This window comes from Myxine glutinosa, chromosome 4 (assembly GCF_964187855.1).
Source record: "Myxine glutinosa chromosome 4, kmMyxGlut1.1, whole genome shotgun sequence".
NCBI lineage: Eukaryota > Metazoa > Chordata > Myxini > Myxiniformes > Myxinidae > Myxine > Myxine glutinosa.
The window spans coordinates 194,429,669-194,446,176 of NC_136264.1; the positions used below are offsets into that span (position 1 = coordinate 194,429,669).

At 43.7% G+C, this 16,508-nt stretch overlaps 1 protein-coding gene across 4 annotated transcripts in view; it reads right to left on the reverse strand.

Moving 5' to 3' along the window:
* Positions 1-16,508, reverse strand: part of CACNA2D2 (calcium voltage-gated channel auxiliary subunit alpha2delta 2) — a 337,069-nt gene that overhangs the window by 127,905 nt on the left and 192,656 nt on the right. For all 4 annotated transcript variants that reach the window (XM_078776839.1, XM_068114187.2, XM_068114186.2 and 1 more), the window contains 2 exons: positions 9,066-9,197; positions 2,816-2,876 (listed from right to left, as the gene is read on the reverse strand). In XM_078776839.1, coding sequence (XP_078632965.1) covers positions 2,816-2,876; positions 9,066-9,197 — 193 coding nt within the window. The remainder of the gene's footprint in view (positions 1-2,815; positions 2,877-9,065; positions 9,198-16,508) is intronic.

Below are 16,508 nucleotides of genomic sequence, written 5' to 3' on the forward strand. Positions count from 1 at the left end.
GATGGGGAGAGAGGGGGAAGGACACAAACACAACATTTGAGAGCAGGGACCGAGAGACATGGAGACATCGAGAGATCTGAGAGAGGGCGAGGGCTTTGGGGGGGGGGGGGGGGCGTGGGAAGGGGGCAGTGGGAGAGGTATAAAACATATGGACACTGCCAGGACTTCCAGGAAAGAAGTTGGAATCCTTGAGGAGAACCTGCTTCAGAGTGCAAAAGACCTTAGGCTGCGGCGAAGATTTATGTTCCAACAGGACAAGGTTAACGGAAATGAGGGAAATATCAAGCATCATACAGTGCCTTCGGAAAGTATTTGCACCGCTTGACGTTTTCACATTTTGTTGTGTTACAGCCAGAATTTAAAATGGATTAAATTGAGATTTTTTCTTACTGATCTACATGTAAATGCCCCATAATGTGAAAGTGGATTTTTTTTTCAATTTTACAAAATAATTAAAAATTTTAATCTGAAATATCTTGAGTCAATAAGTATGCAACCCCTTTGCTCTGACACTCCAAATTGATCTCAGGTGCATCCAATTTCCTTTGATCATCCTAAAGATGTCTCAAAAACTTGATTGGAGTCCACCTGTGGGCAATTCAATAGATTTGACATGATTTAGAAAGAAACACACCTTTCTATATAAGGTCCCACAGTTTATAGTGCATGTCAGAGCAAAAACTCGACCATGCTGTTCAAGGAACTGTGTGTAGAACTCCGAGATAGAATTGTGAGAAGGTATGGATCTTGGGAAGGGTACAAAACAATTTCTAGAGTGTTAAAAGTTCCCAAGAGGCACATTGAGCTCCATCATTAGAAAATGAAAACAATATGGAACTACCCAGACTCTTCCTAGAGCTGGCTGTCTGACCAAACTGAGCAATTTGGCAAGAAGCACCTTGGTCAGAAAAGTGAACTAGAACCGAATGACCAGCACTCTGACAGAACTATGGAGTTTCTTGGCTGAGATGGGAGAACCTGCCGGAAGGACAACAGTCTCTGCACCACTTCACAAATCTAGGCTTTATGGGAGAGTGGACAGACGGAAGCCACTCCTGTGAAAAAGGCACATGACAGCATGCCTGGGGTTTGAAAAAAGGCATGGGAAAGACTCTGAGAGCATGAGGCAAAATATTCTGTGGTCTGATGAGCCGAAAATTGAACTCTGGCCTGAATGCAAAGCGCTACATCTGGCGGAAACACAGCACAGCTTATCACCCATCTAACACCATCCCTATCGTGAAGCATGGTGGTGGCAGCATCATGCTATGGGGATGCTTTTCAGCAGCAGGCATTGGGAAACTTGTAATGATAGAGGGAACAATTAATGCATATATACAAAAGATCTTGTATACAAAAAAAAATTAAAAATAATGGAGCCAAATACAGGCAAATCCTTGAGGAGAACCTGCTTCAGAGTGCAAAAGACCTTAGGCTGCGGCGAAGATTTATGTTCCAACAGGACAATGTCCCCCAAGCATACAGCAAAAGTAACACTGGAATGGCTTCAGAACAATAATGTGAAAGTCCTTGAGTGGCCCAGATAAAGCCCAGACTTGAATCCCATTGAGAATCTGTGGAAAGACTTGAACATTGTTCACCGACGCTCCCCATCCAACTTGACAGAGCTTGAGTAAATCTGCAGAGAAGAATGGGAGAAACTCCCCAAATACAGATGTGGAAAGCTGATACAGAGGTACACAAGAAGACTCCAGCTGTAATCACTGCCAAAGGCGCTTCTACGAGGTATTGACTCAGGGGCTTGAATATTTATGTAAATTAGATATTTCGGTATTTTCTTTTTAATTGTTTTGTAAAAAAATTGAACAATAAATTCCACTTTGACATTATGGGGTATTATGTGTAGATCAGTGACCAAAACAAATCTCGTTTTAATCTATTTTAAATTCAAGCTGTATAAGAAATGTGAAAAAGTCAAGGGGTGTCAATACTTTTTGAAGGCACTGTAGCATACACAACCGTGATAACTAACCACAACCCCATGACTCGGATTTCTTCAGATGGAGGTTTTTTTTTTTGTTTTTACTTCGTAAGAAATTGCTTCTTTTTAGGTCATCTCATCTCGATTCTCGAAGAGATTGAACTTATAAAATGGATCGTGTCCGGATATCTGTTCGTCCAGCCGTCTAACAGTTAATATATCTTTTGCTATTTTTGCTACTCTTCCCTTATTGCCAGTCTGATTGTTCTGAAACTTGACACAGACTACCAGACAGTAGCCCGCACAATCGTTGAGGCTTCGATTTTCGATTTCGGATCATGGGGGAGGGGTGAGGGGGGGGGGAGGGTACTACCAGGTTAGGGGTTAGGGGGTTAACCCCCAAACGTTGGATCCATACTCGTTCCTTATTTACCAACCGATTGCTCTGAAACCTGATACAGCCCTTCTTCCGATGGTCCGCAGGATTGCTCAGTCTTAGGTTATTCGATTTTGGATCGGGGGTTCTCCTAGTAGATCAGGGGGGCTTTCAGGGGGGTCCAAACCAGCAGAGATCTGAACTACAATCTCAAGAGATGACCGTCAGCCCACTTGGGCTTACATAAAGACAAAAAAAACAGTAAAGACTTGCAAAAATATTCCAACACTATGAAATACCACCGGTAGTGTTTAAGGTTTATAATGTAGTGACGCACAACTGTGAACAAAATACATATACAGTACGGAAAATACTCACTACGCAGAATGCAGTTGATGGATTTGAATGGCCGACATGTACCCACAATACTATGCAAGACTAATCATTACAAGAAAAGAAAAATTATCAGAACAATTAAAAAGAGAAAAAGGTCTCACCATGGCCTGCGACGAACGTCGTACAAATCCACCTTGTTTTGCTTATTCTGCCATTCTGCCGCTACAGAAACACAAGAGAAAGTGATCAAATAATACCGCCAAAGAATGTACAAAATCTTACGACGAGATAACATACACCAGCCCCATCACCTGATTATGAACTGACGCTCTCAAGCCCCTAAGTCTGACACTGCGTGCTGGGATTGGAAGGCCACCAAGCCTGCGGAACGACCAGATGCGAGCATAGGCCCGCTGGAGGCCATGGTGACAACCGATAGATTTCTATTTTCATTAAGGGCATCTTAAGTGATGTCAGTTTGTTTGCTTTTTTGCAAATTTGCATGTTTGCAAATTGATGAGATTTTTTTATTAAATAAATTAATCTAACAATATCACTGTATGAATTTGCTAGTTGTTGGTGAATGTTGACATTAAGTTAATTACCCCAACAAAACGTTCACCAGACGAATAGTATTTTAACTGTTTATTCAGTAAACCTTACAAAAAATACACAACAATCCTTGTGAATGAAGAATGAAAAACTTGAATAATTTTGATTAGGCTTAAAAAATATTTTTCATTTTGCAGCAGAAGAAGACAGGTTTTGTTGATTTAAACCAATTTTTGATTAATTATCAAAAAACTTTCGAAACTTGGAAATTATCAAAGATCCATCACATCGTGTGCTCACAGTACTGATTATCCCCCACTCCCTCTCCACACCCCCACATACATTTTAAAATTCACTTCTACATGCAGCACAACACAGATTTCATAATCAGAATTGAACTCTTTTGGGATTTTCTCTTTACAGGTGAAGTCCAGCATTGAAATAACAGCCTGCAGAACATTGTGGAATTTTCCAAACACTAATAGTTTCCCTAACGTTGAAATGCTGCACGATGCTTGGGGGTTCGGGTTAGGTAGAGCAGAAATGTGCACCAATTATATTATCCACTTGGAAAATTTCAATCATGCATGTGTGGGCAACATCAATAAACACAATGACATCATAACAGTGAGCCATATGATGGCATTACACTAACATTATAACAGTGAGCCATGTGATGGCATTACACTAACATTATAACAGTGAGCCATGTAATGGCATTACCCTAACATTATAACAGTGAGCCATGTGATGGCATTACACCAACATTATAACAGTGAGCCATGTGATGGTATTGCACTACCATTATAACAGTGAGCTGTGTGTGACATTGCATGGGCATCATAACAGTGAGCTGTGTGTGGCATTACACAAGCACAGTGCCATCATAGCTGTGAGCAGTCTGATGGCATCACTGTTAATGTGGCATCATAACAGTGAGCTGTGTGGTGGCATCACATAGGAACAGAACATCATATAAGTGAATTGTGATGGCATCGCACTGGTCCAATGTGGGTCAAATGTTTTGTTTCATAAACATCCTTACAGTTGCATTAAACATATTGTTATGTTTGTAGTGGAGGTATAGATTACCTTAGTACAGTTAGAACTGTATAGAGTAGTAAGGTCCGTGTACGAGTAGTTAGCCAATATCGATGCAATAAGCAGGGACACGTTAGGTTAAGGATTGTCTGTTTAAATGTGCACCATACGGAGGGTGGTCCATTGTATTAAATAGCGAGGGTTTAAAGTGAAAGAAACGTGTGTAAAGCTTCCTGTGTAATCCCCCAGGTGGGGACTGGGTGTGGCTTTGGAGAAGGAAGGGAGATGTTTCGTCACCCCGAGGGGGGAGAAGCCATGAACGCCTCCAAGGGCGGAGTGTCGTCCGCAGAGAAAGAGAAGCTAGTGTCTCACGGGTTTGGTGGACTCTGTGGAGAGGGTGGAAAAAAAGCACGCTCTGAAGAGAGCTTTTGAGGAGATAGTCCCAGAGGAGAATTGGCATCGTGCAAAAGAGGGCGTGGGAAAAGTTTTCCCCGCCTGAGGATAAGTGCTCGTCTGCTTGCCTGCTCATGTTCCTGCCCCATCGTCTGCTCCCCATTTCATCTACCTGCTGCCTGTTTGTGCTTCATCGTCCATATTTGTCACCTGCTCATCCTATTCGTCACTGCCTCTTCGAACCTGCTCGCCATCTCCGTCTCCATAGCAGGTAAAAGCCCACCCGTTTTTTGTTTCCCTTTCCCTGTCTGTGAGCAAATTAGGTGTGAGTTGCCTTATCTTTATTTAGAATTGTTTTTTTACCTCAATGTATATCGTTATTTATTGAATTTCTCCTCCCTCCCATTCCATCGTCAAATTCCCCGCTGTCAAATTCAATCTTTCCTCGTTACCCTCCCCAGAGAAGAGGGTATTGCATTTGAGTCCGTTTGTTACTTGCCGGAAAAGATTCCGGCAAGTATGTTGATCTGTTCGTTTGTTACTTGCCGGAAAAGATTCCGGCAAGTATGTTGATCTGTTCGTTTGTTACTTGCCGGAAAAATTTTTCCGGCAAGTATGTTGATCTGTTCGTTTGTCTGTCTGTTTGTCTGTCTGTCTGTCTGTCTGTCTGTCTGTCTGTCTGTTTGCAGCACTGCGTCTACACCGTTGCACGGCAAATCGCCAAACTTTGCACACATATTGGTCTTGCCCTGGAATAGACTGTGCCCAATTGATGACGTCATCGGTGACGTGGTTCGGCCGCCATCTTGGAAAAACTGAAAAACCTTGCACCTCTATATCTCCGAAAGTACTGAACAGAAAAAATTGAGACATGGCTCATTGTAAAGAACTCTCCATGGGGAATAAAATATGTAAATGATGACGTCATCAGTCACGTGGTTCGGTCGCCATCTTGGAAAAACGGCAAAACGTTGCGCCACTATATCTCCAAAAGTGCTGAACAGAAAAAATTGAGACATGGCTCATTGTAAAGAACTCTCCATGGGGAATAAAATATGTTAATGATGACGTCATATGTCACGTGGTCGGCCGCCATCTTGGAAAAACGGCAAAACTTTGCACCACTATATCTCCAAAAGTGCTGAACAGAAAAAATTGAGACATGGCTCATTGTAAAGAACTCTCCATGGGGAATAAAATATGTTAATGATGACGTCATCAGTCGCGTGGTCGGCCGCCATCTTGGAAAAACCGAAAAACCTAGCACCTCCATATCTCCGAAAGTGCTGAATAGAAAAAATTGAGACATGGCTCATTGTCAAGAACTCTCCATGTGGAATAAAATATGTTAATGATGACGTCATCGGTCACGTGGTGCGGCCGCCATCTTGGAAAAACGGGAAAAAAATACACCTCCATATCTCCGAAAGTGCTGAATAGAAAAAATTGAGACATGGCTCATTGGAAAGAACTCTCCAGGGGGAATAAAATAAGTTAATGATGACGTCATCGGTCACGTGGTTCGGCCGCCATCTTGGAAAATCCGAAAAACGTTGCACCTCTATCTCCAAAAGTGCTGAACAGAAAAAATTGAGACATGGCTCATTGGAAAGAACTCTCCAGGGGGAATAAAATATGTTAATGATGTCGTCATCGGTCACGTGGTTCGGCCGCCATCTTGGAAAATCCGAAAAACGTTGCACCTCTATCTCCAAAAGTGCTGAACAGAAAAAATTGAGACATGGCTCATTGTAAAGAACTCTCCGTGGGGAATAAAATATGTTAATGATGATGTCATCGGTCAGGTGGTTCAGCCGCCATATTTGTCCTAAATGGCCGATAAAAAAGTAAATTCCGGCAAGTCCTCGGTCTCTGACCGATTTTTCATTTGTCTGTTTGTCTGTTTGTCTGTCTGTTTGTCTGTCTGTCTGTTTGCAGCACTGCGTCTACACCGTTGCACGTAGAATCGCCAAACTTTGCACACATATTGGTCTTGCCCTGGAATAGACTGTGCCCAATTGATGACGTCATCGGTGACGTGGTTCGGCCGCCATCTTGGAAAAACCAAAAAACTTTGCACCTCTATATCTCCAAAAGTGCTGAACAGAAAAAATTGAGACATGGCTCATTGTAAAGAACTCTCCATAGGGAACAAAATATGTTAATGATGACGTCATCAGTCACGTGGTCGGCCGCCATCTTGGAAAAACGGCAAAACCTTGCACCACTATATCTCCAAAAGTGCTGAACAGAAAAAATTGAGACATGGCTCATTGTAAAGAACTCTCCATGGGGAATAAAATATGTTAATGATGATGTCATATGTCACGTGGTCGGCCGCCATCTTGGAAAAACGGCAAAACTTTGCACCACTATATTTCCAAAAGTGCTGAACAGAAAAAATTGAGACATGGCTCATTGTAAAGAACTCTCCATGGGGAATAAAATTGGTTAATGATGACGTCATATGTCACGTGGTTCGGCCGCCATCTTGGAAAAACCGAAAAACTCTGCACCTGCACATCTCCAAAAGTCCTGAAAAGAAAAAATTGAGGCATGGCTCATTGTAAAGAACTCTCCATGGGGAATAAAATATGTTAATGATGACGTCATCGGTCACGTGGTTCAGCCGCCATATTTGTCCTAAATGGCCGATAAAAAAGTACATTCCGGCAAGTCCTCGGTCTCTGACCGATTTTTTGTCTGTTTGTCTGTTTGTCTGTCTGTTTGTCTGTCTGTCTGTTTGCAGCACTGCGTCTACACCGTTGCACGTAGAATCGCCAAACTTTGCACACATATTGGTCTTGCCCTGGAATAGACTGTGCCCAATTGATGACGTCATCGGTGACGTGGTTCGGCCGCCATCTTGGAAAAACCAAAAAACTTTGCACCTCTATATCTCCAAAAGTGCTGAACAGAAAAAATTGAGACATGGCTCATTGTAAAGAACTCTCCATAGGGAACAAAATATGTTAATGATGACGTCATCAGTCACGTGGTCGGCCGCCATCTTGGAAAAACGGCAAAACCTTGCACCACTATATCTCCAAAAGTGCTGAACAGAAAAAATTGAGACATGGCTCATTGTAAAGAACTCTCCATGGGGAATAAAATATGTTAATGATGATGTCATATGTCACGTGGTCGGCCGCCATCTTGGAAAAACGGCAAAACTTTGCACCACTATATTTCCAAAAGTGCTGAACAGAAAAAATTGAGACATGGCTCATTGTAAAGAACTCTCCATGGGGAATAAAATTGGTTAATGATGACGTCATGTGTCACGTGGTTCGGCCGCCATCTTGGAAAAACCGAAAAACTCTGCACCTGCACATCTCCAAAAGTCCTGAAAAGAAAAAATTGAGGCATGGCTCATTGTAAAGAACTCTCCATGGGGAATAAAATATGTTAATGATGACGTCATCGGTCACGTGGTTCAGCCGCCATATTTGTCCTAAATGGCCGATAAAAAAGTACATTCCGGCAAGTCCTCGGTCTCTGACCGATTTTTCATTTGTTTGTCTGTTTGTCCACACAGAATAAATATGATTTTCTCTGCAACCATTGGTCCGATTGACAGGAAATTTTCACCATAGGTGCACCTCCACCTGTAGAATTTTTTTAAATGATAATTATGACGTCATAGTTCACGTGGTTCGGTCTCCATCTTGGAAAAACCAAAAAAATTTGCACCTCTATATCTCCGAAAGCGCTGAATAGAAAAATTTGAGACATGGCTCATTGTAAAAAAAACTCTCCATGGGGAATAAAATATGTTAATGATGATGTCATATGTGCCTCCATTATGACGTTATAATTCGACAAGTACAAAACTTCATCCGATCAAGATGAAATTTCTTGAGCATCATCTAGGGATAAATTGGTCGGAAAAAAAAAAACGCTGACGTTATCGGTCACGTGGTTCGGCCGTCGTATTTGTTTTAACACAAAAGCCTTTTTAAAAAACACTGAAAACACGTCCTGGCGAGGGTCTGCAGTCTTTGATTACTCTTTCTTGTTATTTGTGTTTTGTTAGTTCGGGAAATAAAGCCCGTTTGTTTCAAAATAAATAAGGTTCTCTCGTCTCTCCTCACATTCCAACGCATGCAGAAGATCACCAATAAATTGGATGTGTCCAGAGAGTAAAAGCCAGTTCGATCCATCCATTCAATGGTCCGTGCCGACGGACAGCTTGACCCCAATATGTTAGGTCAGAATTCATAAAATATTTTGATCTAATGTTAAAAGTATCAATTTTTTATTTCAATCCGAAGATGCACAAGAGATATATAAAAACTACCATGCACAAGAGATATGCTCCTGTATCTACCAATCAATACTGTGATGACTCATTTAGTAGATATCCAACGAAAATATCTCGTTTCTGGTAGGTTCCAAAAAAACTGATGGTGATTAATTACTTACCTGGGTAGTATCGTGCGAGGCCGGTAGCACTGCCAAAGACTTGCCATAGCAAACTGGTGTCGTTCATCCGATTCATCTTAAATACTTTATCAAGGTTGGCCGTCCAGTTCAACTCGTTCAGGATTATCGTTGCTGCAAGGTAATATAAATTAGGGTTGTGGATTTTTTGGGTTGATGTTAATGGTAAAACACACTACAGATATACAAAATTGCCATTTTGCCATATAGTCCTTCCTCCCCCTGTCCCGAATTTTCGCCCGTCTCCTTGTCATGCTCCAACCTCTATCTTTAACACTCATCCGTCTTTAGTTATAAAGTGGATGGTGCAAGCTTAATAGAAATACAGTTTAAACCAATAAAAAGTCCATTGACAACTTGTACATTAACAGACAGATATCAACCCCAAGACTTGGGACAGAAGCTTGATAGATTGTGTAGCACTCCTGAAACAGGCTCAGATGGAGCAGGAAGTGTACATGTTAACTTACTCCAAACAGTTAACATATTTGAATACATTGATGAAACAGAAAACAGTCATTTAAACATTAAACCGAAAGTATGCCAATTCGCTGTCAGGTCTTCAACGGGAGGGGACTTCTGTGACTCCATGGGCCTGAACCTCTATGCGGGCATTTCGACCCGGATTTCTGCCAAGAGCAAATGCTCCCTTCTAGACTTGGTAATGACCAATTTCCCTGCTAATGTCTCCCCTTCTTCCACTGCTCCAATTGGTTCATCTGATCATGTGCTTGTAAGAGTCAACATCTCTCTAGCTATTGAAAGATAACTGCCTCAGTGCTGGAGTGTGGCGGTTGACTAAGACCGAAAGGCAGGCACCGGAAGCTGCCCTCTAACTTCAAGATTGGTCTTCCACCTCCGCCACCCCTGTTATGAATGCTGCCTATGAATCCTTCCACAAACGTCTGCTGTTTGTCATACACAGCTTTATCCCTGTCAGAGTGATCATTCTCACCATGACACACCTAATCCTGTGGTGAGAGAAGTGTCTTGAAACAACTAGCCTTCTCTTCATGGAAAGCCAATTTGACTGAAGGCAACCTCAGATCATTCCGGAATACCACAAAAGTCTGTCCACTCTCAGGAGAGTCAGAAAGCAACATCTCGTCAAACTCACGGCTGTTCTCTTGAAGCTATCCTCTTCCCCAAAGTTCTGGTGGGACCTTGTTAGTCTGTCTCTAGAGTATGCTCGTCCTCCATCCCTTCCCTCACTTCAAATTGCACCACAAGAGACTGCTAATGAGAAATCTGAATGTCTTCACTCCATTTTGGCTTCCACATTTCATATAGCCAACTCCTCACTAGCTGTACATACCATATCTACTTGCACCCAACTACTCCTAAAGACGTCTTTCTCACCTGCTAAAGTGGCAAAGTTTCTAGCAACCCTAGATTTTGACTCTGCAATGTACCTGGCCAGAATCAGTGCCAGTGTCCTGAAGACATACTCCGCCGCTCTTGCATAATCCTCGTTTTGTTCTGTTCAACTCATCGTTTGCCCTTGGTGACCTTCCTTGGAAGTAAATCACCATCATTGCATTACATAAAAGGGTGCAAAAACAGATCCTTCTTAACTACAGGCTGCTGATGAGCTTACTTCAAATGACATGCTAAGTCATGGAATGCATCATCACAGCTGACATCAAATGTTTGCTTTTCCCCAATGGCTTGATCTCAGACCATCAATTTGGTTTCCAGCTCAGTCATTCTACCCTGGACATACTGCTTCTGCCCTCCCAACATGGATGAAGACAGCTCTCAATCTCAAAGAAGAGATAATGGCCGTCTTTATGGACACATCTCGAGCATTCGATCGAGTCTGGCAACCCTCATTGCTCTCCACACTCACTACCTTCGGCAACCAAGGCCACCTCCTCACTTGACTTCCAGACTTCATCCACTCTTGTAATCAGTGCATGGCTCTCAACGAGAGCCTCTCATCTCCTCTCCCTGTCAAGATATAACTGTTCCAAGGCCATGTCTTGGGCCCAGTCCTGTTCCACATGTTAATCAATGATCTGATCTTTCTGATTCTCTGCAAACTCCAGCTTATCTCTTCACTGATACCTCCACCCTCTACCCAAGCATCCCTCATCCGTTAGATAGGCAGACAGCAGCCTTTTCTCTCTCTGTGGGTCTTGATATAATCAGGAGCTGGTCCAACACTTGGAATATGTCTTTCAACCCTGGCAAATCTCACGCTCACTCTGTCTCAACGAAAAACCTCATCATGAACATGCCTCCTGAAAACGTTCAGTCCCCTAAGCATTTGGGATTCACCATCAATTAACTCTCTTGGGCAAACCACATATCAGAATTGGCTTCCCAAGTAAGTCGCCAACTGGGCATTCTCTGGCATGCCAAGTCGTTCCTTGGCTAGTCTGAACTTCCAACAACCTACAAGGCATTCACCTGCCTCGTGCCCCTGCCTCCTCTCCTTTACACCTTTCACATATTGATGCGATGGAGACCAATGGCCTAAAAATCATTGGAATCTCCCAAGACAAAACAATATCTGAGCCTGTTACTCACACATGACAAACAGGTTGGTGCCTCTACATGTTCTTCCATCATGTCACTGGTTGCTGACCTTTTGGCCTGTGTTTACCTTTTGGCCAAAGCTGATCTCAAAAATAGTTACTGGCTGAATTTATTTAGCTGATATGTAAATCGGATTCAAATTTCAAGTGAATTGGATGACAATTGAGGATTTTAGAAATTCGAAAAAGAGTGGTTGACCTTTGTCCTATGTTGAACTTGTGACCTATGTTGACCTCAAAAATAGTTGTTGGTTGAATTCAGTTCGCTGATATGGAAATCCTATTCAAGTTTCATGTCAATCGGATGAAAATTAAGGATTTTAGAAATTTAGAAAGGTATTTTTTTTGGGGGGGTTTTTTTTTGTATACAAGATCGAGGCTTGTATAAGAGCTAAAAAAAAGGTTGCTGGTGTGTAAAAGGTTGCTGATCTTTTGGCCTATGCTGATCTCAAAAATAGTTGGTGGTTGAATTCAGTTAGCTGCTTTGCAAATTCCTATTCAAATTTCATGTCAATCAGATGAAAATTGAGGATTTTAGAAATTTGCAGAAAAGTGGTTGACCTTTGACCTATGTTGACCTGACCTTTTGACCTAAAAAATAAATAGGATTCTGTCAGAACACCAACTCTACCATTTTGTGAAGTTTCGTGAGGATCGGTTTAAAATTATGACATGTAGGCAAGTATAAGTGAGCGGACAGACAAACACACAAACCGGAGTGATCAACATACTTGTCAAAAATTTTTTTTTTGCCAAGTAACAACAAACTCAACCGACCAAAATACTTGAAAAATCTTCGATTTTGCAAGTAACAAACGAAAAGACACACGTCAAAACATTGGTATTGGAGGGTAAATTTGCAATAAAACGATTCAGCGGATATCGTGGTATCATATCATAGCTTTTATAAATCAAACTGATTCGAAACTCACCTTTTCCCTCCGACAATGGTGTTGGTTATTATTAACAATGGTGTTGGTTATATGTCGTTTGGAAGATTCAAGAAACGTCAACAACACTTGGGTAGCCACAACAAAATTAAAACCACCTGTCGAACATATTTCGATACACCATGTTGATTACAGTGCCTTGCAGTCGATATGCACATCGATACGGGTGATGTCGTGGGAAGTGAAGCCAAGAAGATGGCATGCGTGAACACCGCCGGACCGTAAAGCCAAGGATTACGCTGGGATATTAACCGACATGCCAGAACCTCCTTCCCTCGCTGCTGGGGAACGCTACACACAACGTCCATGAATAATTAAAATCAATAAGACCCGGGCTGGCGATGGATTCCGAACGGGCGAGCTACAGTGAATTCAATATGGCCGTCTCAGATCTCACGGGCCTGGGTGATGCAGAGAACGCAGGGTCGTCTTGATGAGACCTTCGCGAGCATTGGACGAGCTTTCCAAGGTGTTGACACATTAGTAAACAAAAACAGTCACTGAAACATCCTTGGAATCCTGATTCGGACGGAGCGGACAGTTTACACCACGCTTGATTATTGAGCGAGCGACCAGGCCAGGCATTTCAGAAATGTTATTAACCGCCGAATGAATCCCGAGTTTGCACAGAAAATAACCTCATTACATTTAAAGGCCAATGACGTGGGAAATTCCACCAGCCATTTTTATGATAAAATGAAACTGACCTGGAATCCAATACATCTGGCAGGACATGGTCACATGATGTTGTGAATGACGAGATGGGTAAACTATCAGAATGGCGACTGGTGGGTGGGAGAAACCAACAGTAAGAAGTGACACCTCCGAATGTATTTGTGAATGATTTGAGTGTTGACTGAAAAAAATCAACAAGACACGAACGGCACTCAAACTTGTTAGAGTGCTTACCTCCACCGGGCTGAACACTTCACGTTTTGCATCCCAATGATAGGTTGAATCTGGATCTGCACCTGAACCAGATTATAAATGGATTGTTCTCGTCACCAAACCAAGTCATCCACCAAGTTTCGTCCAAATCCGTCCACAAGCTTTTGAGATATCGTTACACATGTATATATATTGTTGCGGATATGAGGACTGTATATTTTTTTTGATTGTGTGAATTATTATTATTGTTTATTCTGCGCCTCCTGCCTCCGGAGCTGTGTAAAGGTCAAAGGGCATCCCATAATTAGTCCATAAAGCATCCACACCACAGCCAATCATAGAATACCCCTGTTCAATAGTTATATCTTATTATGTGTTTTAGGGTAAGGCTGTGTCTCCCATTAATTGAAATACTCCATTGCACCAGTGAAAAGAGATAGATTCCCTTCATTCCCACTCCCAACACTTCCATTCCCCCCTTTTCGTCAATTGCAATTCGCATTGCCAACTGCATGTTGGGCGGTTTTCCCTTCATCCGCCATTGACCACGAGGCAGGGTTGGGGAAGAAAGGCGGGTCCCCACCTCGTCATAGAGGGGAGGAGTGAGTCAGCCCCACTCAACCAACCACGAACAAGGGGTTGGACTTGGAGAGGGTGTGGAGAGAAACATCGAGGAGGTTCGCGAAGGTTGAGGGGCGGGGCCTATATAACCCGCAGGCAGGGCGTGTCCAAGGCAGATGAGTTTTCACAGGCAGACGAGAGGGAGCCCAAGCCGTTGAGACGAGAGGAGGTCCAAGGCAGATGAGCTTTTACAGGCAGACGAGAGGGAGCCCAAGCCGTTGAGACGAGAGGAGGTCCAAGGCAGATGAGCTTTTACAGGCAGACGAGAGGGAGCCCAAGCCGTTGAGACGAGAGGAGGTCCAAGGCAGATGAGCTGAGAAGAGAGAGGGTCCAAGAAAGAGCTGAGTTGTGAGGTCCAACAAGCAGAGATCATTCAAGGAAGCACCAAGCCTGCTATTCGTCACCTTGCTCGCGAGCGGCAGCGTCTACAGCAGCAGCAGCAACAACGCTCGCCAACCGCTTAAGGACCTGGACGGCAGTTCAGAGCAGGGCCGCGAAGGAACGGCGGCTGCCCAACGTGCGGATCGTGCTGCCGGACCCAGTGGACTTTCCTCTCCTTCCAGCCAATTCCTGTCATCATTCCCCGTGTGAGTCGTCTTCGTTTGTTCTGTCCTGGGTAGGTAATTAAGTCTGTATAAGCTAAAGATTGCACTGTGTCACCTGCATCTTATGTGTTGTAAATAAACGTGACTGCTTTCTTTTTGCTTCCTACTTATATGTGTAAATAATAAATCCAATTACTCTTCTGTACGTCTTCTCGTCTTATTCCTTTTCCTCTTTGCATTCGGTCGTTTTAGAGTTTTCCAGATTGGGCAGCTGCGGTGCGATACGGCCAAAGTTTGGGTGGAATCGGGTTCTAGTCGGGGAATAACTGTTCGGTCGCGGTCATACCAACCGCTCGGTCAAAATAACATCTTGTCCGCGACCCGCAACAATTGGTGTCGAGGAGTGGGATACGAGGCCCGAAGCGCGCTTAACGCGCTCAAAATTACAAAGTGCTGGAAATTTGTGTTGTTGTAAAGGAAAACCCGAATTTTGAAATCGCGCCATGGCTGGTCAAGGCGATCGGATGCCGGTGGGTGAGCTAGAGGAGGGGTTAGGAGTAACCCAGGATCAAATGGAGGGGAGCAATGAGGAGGCGGTTGAGGGAGTATCAGATGCACAAAATGGCGGCCTCGCGCACATGGTTATTGTGGCGCCAAATTTAGCCGCGCCCGTGACCGTAGCAGCGCCGCCGATGGATTGGGGCCTATTTATGGAACAAATAAAGGCGCTCATGGTCCAGACAAGTGAAGACCTGAGGAATGACTTGGGAAATCAATTGGGAGCAATGAGGGCTGATAGTGAGCGATTAGAGGGCCAAATGGGGGCAATGAGGGACGAAGCGGGGGGTACCAGTGAGGGGTTAGACAAGAAATTTGGGAAGTTAGACAATAATTTTGAGGGGTTAGACAACGGGATAAAAGAGGTGAAAAATGGGTTAATGGGGTTAGAAAATAGGATGGAGGACAAATTGCGGGAAATAGGGGAACAATCTGCCCGGGAAATCAAACGAATGGGGAACCAGATAGAGGAGGTGCAAATCGGGTTAGAAAGTAAACTGGATGCTCAGAGGGATGAATTGGGACAGATGAGGGTGGCATCTACAAAAGAGATGGAGGAGGTGAAAGAGGGGATACGACGAGGTGTAAGTGAGGAGGTTTCGGGGCTACGCGAGGAGGTAAAGCGAGGTGAGAAGCGTATGGAGAAAGAGGTGAGGAATAATACGGCTAGGTTACAGGGGGGCATAGAGGGTCTGACGAAGGGAGTAGAGCAGCTGACAGTAGGACAAAGGGAACTAGCGGACCAAGTGGAAAAGAACACTGCAATCATCGGGGGTTTAAAAGCGACACAAAAGGACATTAAGAACGAATTAATAGCGACACAAAAGGAATGTCATGAGGGGTTGACGAAGAAGTTGGAGGAGGTGACAGAAGTAATGGAGACGAAGGACCGAGAGGTGAGGATGCACATAGAAACGGTTAAAGTGGCGTTAGAGGAAGAGATAGAGGGGGCGCACCGGGAGATGAAGGAAGTAAAGGAAAAATTAGAGGAGGTGGAAGAAGGGGTGAGTGAAATTAAGAAGAGACGGAGGGAAACTAAGAGGGAGATAAAGGAGGAAGTCATGGAATATGTACAAGGTCTGTGTTCAAATCATGATGGGGTGCTCACCAACCAAATAAAAAGTTTGCAGGTGGCAGAGGAGGTGCGGAGACGAGGTGCCAAGGTGAGTGGCGATATACGAGGAAATGTACATGATGTGAGGGGAGCTTCAGTCGGCTTGGGGATTGGTTTGGATCCGGGTGTTCGTGAAAGGCCGTTGGTGAAGTGTGCGACAGGTCTGGTGTGCGAAGAAAGAGGTGTGCGAGAATGTCCGACCATGGGGT